At 43.9% G+C, this 12,455-nt stretch overlaps 1 protein-coding gene across 8 annotated transcripts in view; it reads right to left on the bottom strand.

The window, feature by feature from the left end:
- Positions 1 to 12,455, bottom strand: part of ppip5k1a (diphosphoinositol pentakisphosphate kinase 1a) — a 251,625-nt gene that overhangs the window by 125,825 nt on the left and 113,345 nt on the right. For all 8 annotated transcript variants that reach the window (XM_073024800.1, XM_073024802.1, XM_073024804.1 and 5 more), the window contains one exon: positions 2,460 to 2,601. In XM_073024800.1, the coding sequence (XP_072880901.1) occupies positions 2,460 to 2,601 (142 nt within the window). The remainder of the gene's footprint in view (positions 1 to 2,459; positions 2,602 to 12,455) is intronic.

Here is a 12,455-nt window from a genome sequence, read left to right as displayed (position 1 = left end):
AAAGGCCAGCACTGTCTTGAAGAATCCCACCCACCATGTTCATGGGTTGTTTATCTGATTCCTATTGGAGGTGGCTACGTAGCCAAGACCACCAAACTCAAAAATGGTCACTTTCCCCAAGCAATAAGGCTAATCAACATCTCCACCCACCCTACCACACCCCCCACCACCACTGCTTTATCATCACTTGTCAGAGTCACCTTATGTACAAATTCTCCTGTAATTAGCATCACTTTATGAGCATGCAATCAATCTATATGTATAAGCTATCTTATGTGTTTAAGATGAAGAACACAACATTTTTAAAAAACACAGTAAATATAAACATGTTGTTTATATACTGCATCAGATCAGGAGCAGCAACTACTTAATTCTCCTTTACACTTGTGTATGTGAAATGGGATTAAACAATCTTGAATATTACTTTCTACATCAATCCTTGCCCAAAAGCTGGTCAGAGCTTATTGCACATGGGAATGCTCATTATCTGAGGATTCATTAGCAGCACACGGTAGGATGCAAAGCATTAGCTCTGCCTCCCCAGGCCCAGGCAAATTTGGATAGCTTCTCTCTCCAGCTGCCTGAACATAGAGGTTAAGGTTGTTCAAAATTCCATTCATCAGGACTGCTTAAACCTCACAAACGTGACCCATTTAAAGTGTCCTCTGGGAGAGAAGGAAACTACCAACTTCAAGATTTTATTGCACCAGATAATTGGAGAGCAGTAGGTAGAAAGAGGGAGGTTGGAAAGCTAATCAGTGGGGAGTGACAGGACCAAATTTCTTTGTATGCGCAAGTTATAAAAGCACTATATTGTAACAGAGTAATCTTGAACTGTGGATATTCTACTTTAACTTAACTAGCACAATCAGAATTGAATTGAATTGACTTTATTACTTACATCCCTCATATACATGAGAAGTAAAAAACTTTATGTCTCCGTCTAAATGTGTAATGTGCAATTTATAGTAATTTGTAATAAATAGTATGTACAAAAGGACAGTCATATAACATAAAAATACAATTGTATCAGCATGAATTAATCAGTCTGATGGCCTGGTGGAAGAAGCTGTCCTGGAGCATGTTAGGCCTGGCTTTTATGCTGCGGTACTGTTTCCCAGATGGTAGCAGCTGTAAAAGTTTGTGGTTGGGGTGACACAGGTCCCCAATAATCCCTTGGGTTTTTTTTTAAAACACACATCTTTGGAAATGTCCTGAATAGTGGGAAGTTCACTTCTACAGATGCACTGGGCTGTCCGCACCACACTCTGCAGAGTTCTGTGATTGAGGGAAGTATAGTTCCCATACCAGGCAGATGCAGCCAGTCAGGATGCTCTCAATCGTGGCCCTGTAGAAAGTTCTAAGGATCTGGGGGCCCATACCCAACTTCTCCAACTGTCTGAGGTGAAAGAGGCCAAGGAACTTTAAGCTGTTCACCCTTTAAACCCCAGATCCATTGATGTCAATAAGGGGTTAGCCTGTCTCCATTTCTCCTGTAATCCACAACCAGCTCCTTTGTTTTTGCGACATTGAGATCTCACTTGTCCCTCTAACAGCACGTTTTAGTCAAGAAAGCACAATAGTGTCTCCACTTCCTGAGTGAGTCTCCCCCATCACCACACTCCTCTTTAACCATATTTTACAGAAGCACCATCGAGAGTGTCCAGACCAACTGCGCTGCCATCGTCTGGTACAGGAATTGCAAGGCACCTGACTGCAAGTCCCTATAAATGATTGCGAGGACTGCTGAGAAGATTATCAGGGTCGCTCTTCCACCCAAGAGAGATACTAATCGGGAGCACTGCACGCAGGGCCTTTAGCACTGTCTCCCCTCCGTGCAACAATCTCTGTGATTCCTTACCATCAGGCAAGAGGCACTGCAACACTAGGACTGTTAGGATGGGAAACAGCTTCTTACCCCAGGCAGTAAGAAATCCCTACCACCATCCAGCTCTCATTACATATGAAGTCCCAGTAGTAATATACTGTTTATTTTTTAAATTGTAGTGTATATGCACCTTATTATCTGAATTTATTTGTGGGAATATTACTTCATGTATTATGTGTGCGAGAATAAACTTGAACTTTCAGCAGTTATGGAAGGTGCTGCCGAGTGATAGAAGGAAGTAATGTTCCACAGTGTCACTAAGATTCATTATATCGGGCACCTCTAGTTCCTTCGCAATAACAACCAGTACAGAACAGCTGTATAAATAATGGGAACTAGAAATAAAACAAAAAAATGTGTAAAATAATCAAATAATCAGGCAGCATCTTTGGAAAGAGAAGCAGGGCAACCATTCAGATGAAAATTATTGGCCTGAAACATCAGCTCTTCCTATAAATGCTGCCTGACCATCTGGTTATTTTCACAGTTTTACTTTTATACCTTAAGGAAGTTATTCCTCCTACATTTTTAAACTTTTTGAATAATTCTATGAATCAAAACATATATTTACCTGCTGACTTGGGGTCTTCTAACCGCTTCTTAATCTGTGAGGTCAAGCTCTGAACCAAGGAGTAAACCCGATCACAAGTGGTGACAGGGTTTTGAATTAATTTCATGGAGTTAATGAGAGAAGCACTGCCAGTGGGAGCCAGCTGCAAAGGAGGAAAACAGACCAGGAGCAAAGCGTTAATAAACACAAGAAACTGAAGCCAAATTTACTGCTGTTTGAGATTGATGTAGTTGTAATTTCAAGAAACACAAAACTCCCTCATCAAACATTACAACTTTAACTGACCAATTCTATTTATTTGATTAAAAAAAATAGCTGATTTGGTCTGAAAGTAACACGATTTGAAGTTCAAAGTAAACTTATTATCAAAGTTGTATGTCTTGCCATAAATCCTTAGAAATAGGTGGCACAGGATCAGAAGACATAGAATCCTTGTGGTGAGAGCTAAGAAACCGCAAGGGTAAAAAGACGCTGTTGGGAATTATATACAGGTCTCTGAACAGTAGCAAAGATGCGGGCTACAAATCACAACAAGAGATAGAAAAGACATGTCAAAAGGGCAATGTAACAATAGTCATGGGACACTTCAATACACAGATAGATTAGAAAAACCAGGTTGGGGCTGCATCCCTAGAGAAAGAATTTGTAGAATGCCTGCAAGGTGGCTTTTCATGGTTGAGCCCACTAGGAGATCAGCTATTCTGGGTTGGGTGTTGTGTGATGAATCGAAATTGATTAGAGTGCTCCCTTAGGGAGCAGTGATCACAATACAATAGAATTCACCCTGAAATTTGAGAGGGTGAAGCTAAAGTCAGATGTATCAGTATTACAGTGGAGTAAAGGGAATTACAGAGGCATGAGAGGGGATCTAGCCAAAATTGATTAGAAGGGAATATTAGCAGAAATGACAGAAGAGCAGCGATGGCCAGAATTTCTGGGATCAATTTGGAAGGCACAGGATATATACATTCCAAAGTAGTATTCTAAAGGCAGGATGATGCAACCATGGCTGACAAGCAAAGTCAAACATAAAATCCAAAAGAGAGGGCATATAACAAAGCAAAAATTAGAGGGAAGTTAGACGATTGGGAGCTTTTAAAAAACAAGAGAAGGCAATTAAAAAGATCATAAAGATGGAAAAGATGGTGTATGAAGTGAAGTTAGTCAATAACCTTGAGGATACCAAAAGTTTCTTCAGATATATAAAGAGTAAAAGAGAGGCGAGAATAGATATTGGACCACTGGAATATGATGCTGGAGAGGTAGTAATGGAAGTCAAGGAAATGGAAATGATGTACACCCCAGAGTTCTGAAAAGGTGGCTGAAGAGATTGTGGAGGCATTAGTAATGATCATTCAAGAATCAATAGATTCTGGCATGGTTCCAGAGGAATGGAAAATTGCAAATGTCACTCCACTCTTTAAGAAGGAACAGAGGCAGAAGGAAATTACAGGCCATAGCCCCTATCCTCCACCCTGTCCTGTCCCACCTGGAAAATTGAGTCTCATATGCCAAGCTACTGTTTCATAGATTTCAGTTCGGTATTTAACACCAGGATACCTCAGAAACTGGTGAGAAAACTGTCCTCACCAGGAAATCTGCAGATGCTGGAAATTCAAGCAACACACACAAAATGCTGGTGGAACACAGCAGGCCAGGGAGCATCTATAGGGAGAAGCACTATCGACGTTTCGGGCCAAGATCCTTCGTCAGGACTAACTGAAAGGAAAGATAGTAAGAAATTTGAAAGTAGGAGGGGGAGGGGGAAATGCAAAATGATAGAAGAGCGAAGGGGTTGGGGTGAAGCTGAGAGCCGGAAAGGTAATTGGCAAAAGGGATACAGAGCTGGAGAAGGAAAAGGATCATGGGACGGGAGCCCTAGGGAGAAAGAAAGAGGGATGGGAACACCAGAGGGAGATGGAGAACAGGCAGAGTGATGGGTGGAGAGAGAGAAAAAAAGGGGGGAACTAAATATATCAGGGATGGGGTAAGAAGGGAAGGAGGGGAATTAACGGAAGTTAGAGAAGTCGATGTTCATGCCATCAGGTTGGAGGCTACCCAGCCGGTATATAAGCTGCTGTTCCTCCAACCTGAGTGTGGCTTTACCTTGACAGTAGAGGAGTCCATGGATAGACTGGGAATGGGACGTGGGATTAAAATGTGTGGCCACTGGGAGATCCTGCTTCCTCTGGCAGACAGAGCGTGGGTGTTCAGCGAAACAGTCTCCCAGTCTGCATCAGGTCCCACCGATATATAAAAGGCCACACCGGGAGCACCGGACGCAGTATACCACACCAGCCGACTCACAGATGAAGTGTCACCTCATCTGGAAGGACTGTCTAGGGCCCTGAATGGTGGTGAGGAAGGAAGTGTAAGGGCAGGTGTAGCACTTATTCCGCTTACAAGGATAAGTGCCAGGAGGGGGATCGGTGGGGAAACGAATGGACAAGGGAGTCGCGTAGGGAGCGATCCCTGCGGAAAGTAGTAAGTGGGGGAGGGAAAGATGTGCTTGGTAGTGGGATCCCGTTGGAGGTGGCGGAAGTTACGGAGAATTATACATTGGACCCGGAGGCTGGTGGGGTGGTAGGTGAGGACAAGGGGAACCCTATCTCGAGTGGGGGGGGGGGGGGGTTGGCGGATGGGGTGAGGGCAGATGTGCAGCAAATGGGAGAGATGCGTTTGAGAGCAGAGTTGATGGTGAAAGAAAACTGTCCTCACTGGGTCTCAATACCTCCCTCTGTAACTGGATCCTGGACTTGTTAACAGAAAGGCCAGTCAGTCTGTGTGAGCAGCAATGTCTCTAGTCCCATTATACTGAACACTGGCACTCTCCAGGGCTGTGTGCTCAGCCCGCTGCTGAGCAGCGGTCAGCGGTCAATGACTGCATCAGTCATTGCTGATGCATGACTGAGTCACAGGATTCAGCTCAAACTGTGTCATCAAGTTTGTGGATGACACAACAGTGTCTTCAACAACAATGATGATTCGGAGTATAGAGAGGAAGTGGAATGGCTAGTGGACTGGTATGAACACAACAAGCAAAGTGTGAATGTGGAAAAATCCAGGGAGGTGATTGTGGACTAAAGAAAGGTGCAAATGAACCACCCCCCTCTGCACATACACAGCTCCTTGGTAGAGAGAGTTAAGTGCACCAAATTCCTGGGAGTTCGCATCACGGGTGACCTGACCTGGTCCCTGAATATCACCTCACTTCCTGAGGAGATTGAGGCAAGCTTCCCAGCAACACCTTCCCCACTCCCCCCACCCCCAAATTAACTGAGTTTTACAGGAGCACCACTGAGAATGTCCTGACAAGTTGCAAATGCATCTCCATCTGGTATGGAAGCAGCAGAGAATTGGACTGGAAGCCCCTAGAAAGGACTGTGAGAACAGCAGAGAGGATCATAAGCATCTCTACCATCCATTGGGAACATTTATCAGGAGTGCTGCAAACACAGGGCCCTTTGTATTATCAAGGATCTCACCCATCCATCCAGCATCCTCTTTGACATTCCACCATCAGGCAGGAGACTCTGATACATAAAGACAAGAACGGTCAGGATGGGAAACGGCTTCTTCCCTCAGGCCACTAGGCTTCTGAACTCCCTGCCTCATCACCTTCACAGCGTTAGCCGATAATTTGTACTGTACCCTACAATATTTAATTTATGCACTTTACTTTGTTTAATCTATGCATAATTTATTGGTAGATTTAATTCTTTCTTTACTAAGTTATTGTGTGCTACATGCCTGTTATGTGTACCACTGTGCTTCACACCCTGGTCCAGAGAAACATTGTCTCGTTTGACAGTACTGCATACACGTATATAGTTAAATGACAATAAGCTTGACTTGACCTGATTTTGGGTGCGTTACTCTGGATTTCCAGCATTGCAGAATCTCTCGTGTTTGCGCTAATGAAAAACCAATGTGCAAAGGAAACAAACTGTGCAAATAGAAAATAATATTGGGGACATGAGCTGGAAAGAGTTCTTGAATGTGAGTGAATCTGTAGGTCAGAATTAGTTCAGGGTTGTGGTGAGTGAAGTAGGAAACTGATGGTAGTAAAGTAATAACTGATCTTTAACCTGGTGGTGTAGGACTTAAGGCTCCTGTACCTTTTGCGCAATGGTAATAGCAGGAAAAGAATATGGCTTGGATGGTGGGGATCTCTGATGAAGGACGCTGCATTCTTGTGGTGGTGCTCCATGTAAATGTGCTCAATAGTGGGGAGGGTTTTGCCTACAATGGACTCAGCTGTATGCACCACTTTTTGTGATCTTTTCCATTCCTGGACATTGGTGTTCTCATACCAGGCTTTGATGCAACCAGTTAGAATACTCTCCACTGTGCATCTACAGAAGTTCTACCTTTCTATATCAATTCACCTTAGCAACAAAACAGACTGCTAAAGGATATTTCTGTCCTTCTGAAACAATACTTCAACTTGCAACATCAGAAGAGACTCTGCCCAGCACCTTCCCTCCAACAATGCTCCTGCAGTAATGTGGTTAATCTACAGGACAATGGAAACCTATTTCATATAGATCTCTCTTACTCCAGACCCAAGGTAAACGTATCTGCCCTCAATCACAGGTCTACATTATGCAAAGCTTCTATATGCTTATTTTTGGAGGCCATGCTCCAGTTTCCTATAGTAGGAGAGTTCAGGACCAGATGGCTCAGTTTCAGAATACCAGGTTGTCCCTTTAGAACAGAGATCAGGAGAAATTTCTTCAGCCAGAGGGTGGAGAATCTGTGGAATTCTTTGCCACAGATGGCTGTGGAGGCCACGTCATTAGGTATATTTAAAGCTGAGGTTGCAAGGTTCTTGATTAGTAAATGCGTCAAAGGGTAAAGGGAGAATAGGGTTGAGAGGAATAGTAAATCAGCCATGATGGAATGGGGGAGCAGGCTTTATGGGCTTTATGATTTATAGTCTTATCATCAACTCATCCGTTAAGAGAAAATGGGCTTTACAATAAGTAATTTCAAGAGGTCCTCCACCAACATTTACAGTGTGCAACAAAATCTTCCCCCACTCTGCCAGCAATTAAAGTTGGCAAATGGACTTGTCCTTATCTGCATATAACAAGACCTGGATATCACTGCAGCAAGGCTGATAAGTAGCAAAGCGTATCCATGCCACAAAAATACCAGGCAATAACCATCTCCAAGAACAATGGGTCAAAATGCCCATTCTTTACTAAGCAGCGTGACTGCTTCAAAGACCTCAACTATCATCAACTACAAACACTATACACCAGAAACGCAGTTGCACCAGCTACATGAACACTGTGCTACAAAAGCAGATCAGAAGCTGGGTAACTCAAGGCAAATGCATCACTCTTAACACTCCAAGGATTTCTATCATCTACAATACATATCAGAAGTGTCTAGACAAGTGCAGTTTCTAATGTTCATTTTCTCCACCACTCTTGCAGAGCCTGCTGAACTGCTGATGTGGAGAAGGCAAAAGGTGAAGGTGTGTGTTTCATGATAAACTCGTGGTGATGCTCCAAACTTGCGTTCCCCGACCTTGAACACCTAACGAGCAAATGTCGTCCGTTCTATTTATCTAGTGAGCTACCATTGGTGATCATCACCAGAGTTTATTATCACCTGAAGCCGACTATAATTAAGTACGCAAGATACTATAAAATGCTGTCACCAAACAAGAAATGATCTACCCTGACGTATTTCAAATCATTGTTGGGGACTTAAACCAAGCCTGTTTGAAGAAATTCCTGCCCAATTACCATCAGCATGTAACTTTTAGCACCAGACCACTGTTATACTAAAGTAAGGAATGTCTACCATTCCTTGCCTAGGACGCATTTTATGAAATCTAATCATTTGTCTGTCCCTCTCCTACCTTCATACAGGCAGAGGCTAAAGAGAAAGGCTCCAGAGATTAGAACAACAAAGAGGTGGTTGCAGAAGGCAGAAGAGTGCCTACAGGATTGCTTCAAGTTGGTGAACTGGGCAGCATTCAAAGACTCAGCTGTGGATCTGAATGAATACACCATGGTTGTCACATACTTCATAAAAAATAGCTATAGACAAGTATATCCCCACAAAATCATTGCGTGTCTTCCCCAACCAGAAACCCTGGATCTATCATGAGATCTGCAATCTGCAGGGGCCAGATCAGAGACATTCAAATCTGGCAACCAAGAAAATGTACCTCTTGTAAATCTCCATAAAGCCATCTCATGGGCTAAGTGGCAATTCCAAACCATACTTGAATCAACAAAGGATTCTCAACAGTTGTGGCAAGTCTTGAATGCTATCGCCTCTTATAAAGTTAAATCAAGTGATGTAGATGACAATAGGACTTCACTTCCAAATGACCTCAATGCCACCTATGCTCACTTTATCCATCAAAACATGGAGGAACTATCACAAATTCCCACATCCTCTGATGATCCTGTGATTTCAGGTTTTGAGGCCGATGTGCAAACAGCCTTCAGAAGGATGAACCCACGAAAAGCATCCAGTCCAGACGGGTTACTTGGCCAAGTACTAAAGATCTGCACTGATCAACTACCTGGAGTGTTCACTGAGATCTTTAACCCCTTGCTTCACCAGTCTTCAATTATACCAGTGCCTAAGAAGAGCATAGCTTAGTGCTGCTCAATGACTACCATCCAGTAGCACTTACACCCACAGTGATGAAGTATTTTGAGAGGGTGGTGACGAAACACATCAACTCCTGCCTGAGAAGTGAATTGGATCCGCTCCAATTTGTCTACTAGCGTAATAGGTCCACAGCAGATGCAACACACACAAAATGCTGGTGGAATGCAGCAGACCAGGCAGGATCTATAGGAAGAAGCACTGTCGACGTTTTGGGCCGAGACCCTTCGTCAGGACTAACTGAAAGGAAAGATAGTAAGAGATTTGAAAGTAGGAGGGGGAGGGGAAAATGCGAAATGCTAGGAGAAGACCGGAGGGGGTGGGGTGAAGCTGAGAGCCAGAAAGGTGATTGGCAAAAGGGATACAGAGCTAGAGAAGGGAAAGGGATCATGGGACGGGAGGCCTAAGGAGAAAGAAAGGGGGACGGGAGCACCAGAGGGAGATGGAGAACAGGCAGAGTGATAGGCAGAAAGAGAAAGAAAAAAAGGGAGGGGGGAGAAAAACTAAATATATCAGGGATGGGGTAAGAAGGGGAGGAGGGTCCCCCTTGTCCTCACCTACCACCCCACCAGCCTCCAGATCCAACGTATAATTCTCCATAACTTCCGCCACCTCCAACGGGATCCCACTACCAAGCACATCTTTCCCTTCCCCCCCTTTCTGCTTTCCGCAGCAATCGCTCCCTATGCGACTCCCTTGTCCATTCATCCCCCCCATCCCCTCCCACCGATCTCCCTCCTGGCACTTATCCTTGTAAGCGGAACAAGTGCTACACCTGCCCTTACACTTCCTCGCTCACCACCATTCAGGGCCCCAGACAGTCCTTCCAGGTGAGGTGACACTTCACCTGTGAGTCGGCTGGTGTGGTATACTGCATCCGGTGCTCCCGGTGTGGCCTTTTATATATTGGTGAGACCCCACGCAGACTGGGAGACCGTTTCGCTGAACACCTACGCTCAGTCCGCCAGAGAAAGCAGGATCTCCCAGTGGCCACACAATTTAATTCCACGTCCCATTCCCATTCTGATATGTCTATCCATGGCCTAGACCTCTACTGTCAAGATGAAGCCACACTCAGGTTGGAGGAACAACACCTTTTTATACCGGCTGGGTAGCCTCCAACCTGATGGCATGAACACTGACTTCTCTAACTTCCGTTAATGCCCCTCCTCCCCTTCTTACCCCATCCCTGATATATTTAGTTTTTTTTCCCCTCCCTTTTTTTTCTTTCTCTCTCTGCCCATCACTGCCTGTTCTCCATCTCCCTCTGGTACTCCCCTTCCTCTTTCTTTCTCCCTAGGCCTCCCGCCCCATGATCCTTTCCCTTCTCTAGCTCTGTATCCCTTTTGCCAATCACCTTTCTGGCTCTCAGCTTCACCCCACCCTCTCCGGTCTTCTCCTTATCATTTTGCATTTCCCCCTCCCCCTCCTACTTTCAAATCTCTTACCATCTTTCCTTTCAGTTAGTTCTGATGAAGGGTCTTGACCCGAAACGTCGACAGTGCTTCTCCCTATAGATGCTGCCTGGCCTGCTGCGTTCCACCAGCATTTTGTGTGTGTTGCTTGCATTTCCAGCATCTGCAGATTTCCTCGTGTTTGCCACAGCAGATGCCATCTCATTGGATCTTCACTCAACCCTGGAACATCTGGATTATTTTCAAGGACTGTCCATCTCATGTTCTCAATATTTATTGCTTATTTTTGTTTGTATTTCCACAATTTGTCTTCTGCACACTGGTTGAATGGCTAGTTGGTACAGTCCTTCATTGATTCTACACTGAATTTATTGAGTATGTCCACATGAAAATGAATATCAGGCTTGTATATGGTAACAGATGTGTACTTTGATAATAAATTTACATTGAACTTTAAAGGTAGCTCACTACCACCATCTTAAGGACAAATAGGGAAGGGCAAAGCCCAGGTCCCAAGAAAAGAATTTTTAAAAAATTGTCTCAAGAGGCATTTCTCTGCAAAAACGGGGATTGATGATGGAATTCACCATCGCTTACTGTGCCTCAGAACAGACTTTTGCTACCTGAGGAATGGTGTATTAAGAGCACCATCCTCAAGCCACAGACTACTAACCTTCAGTAGGTTTCTGAGAAATGAACTAACTTGGAGTTAACTCCCATCCCAGAATACAATGCTAAAGACAAAAGAGATCTTCTAGTTTGCTTAAAAAGATAGAAAGCCCTGAGGTACCACTAGAAGCATAGAATCGCACAGTACAGTAATGAGCCCTTTTAACCCCTCTTGATCATATCAACTGTGATGCCTATTAATGCTCATCCCATTTGCTCACATTAAGTGTGTATCCCTCTATACCTTTCGTAACTAAATACTCAACCAAATGCCTTATAAAGATTAACTTTATTTGTCACATGTACATCGAAAGATTAAAACACATAGTGAAATGCATCGTTTACATCAACAAGCCAACCAGTCTGAATATGTGCTGGGGGCAGCTCACAAGAGATGCCATGCTTCCAGTACCAACCATCATTACATGCCCATAACTCACTAACCCTAACCTGTACATCTTCAGAATGTAGGAAGAAGCCATAGCACTGCAGTAAACCCATGTGGTCATGCCACCTCTGAGATCTTGTCACTGGGACAGTGAGCTGTTTACTCTTTACAGCTTACCTGTGCTGCGCACTTAGAAATATATATGATTAAGTTATTTATGTGTTTATGTGCTGTGTGTGGTATATGTTTTGTAGGTGCACCATGGTCCAGAGGAATGTTGTTTCATTTGGTTTCATATGTGTACTGTCAGATGATAAACTTGAACCTGAAAGAACACACAAGCTACTTACAGACAGCAGCAGGAATTGAACGAGGGTTTGTGGCATTATTGAGCATTACACTAAGCACTACACTACTGTGCCAGCCAGAAAAAGCACACAAGTCCCTGAAGAGCAAACTGTTGCTGTCCTTCATCAATCCCAGCCTCCAGCCAAAAGCGGAGGAGGGTGCCAATGTTCCCTCTGATTTGTAATGACCAGTAGTTTGAAAAATCTTGTGCTGTGCAGCTTTTTGCCCGGTGACAACACGTGCACATTGAATTTTATATACAGAAGTATTCATTTTAACAGTTAGCAAAATACTGTCAATAAGCTTCAATCTCCACTGGGTTTGATTGCTTTCACTCTCATTCATCTTCACTCTCACAAAACATACATAGCAGGCCTGTAACAAGTAGTGAAGGATTTTCTCGCCAGAGCCCTTGCACACATGATTTGCTTGCTAAATGAAGCTATAGAAAATCAAGTTTCCAATTATCACTCCACTTCATCCAGCAACTTTTGCACCGTGACAATACACACAAGTAACATCAGTTTCTGTATTGTA

The sequence above is a fragment of the Hemitrygon akajei genome, chromosome 21 (assembly GCF_048418815.1).
Source record: "Hemitrygon akajei chromosome 21, sHemAka1.3, whole genome shotgun sequence".
NCBI classification, from domain to species: domain Eukaryota; kingdom Metazoa; phylum Chordata; class Chondrichthyes; order Myliobatiformes; family Dasyatidae; genus Hemitrygon; species Hemitrygon akajei.
This window is presented reverse-complemented; position numbering and strand designations above follow the sequence as displayed.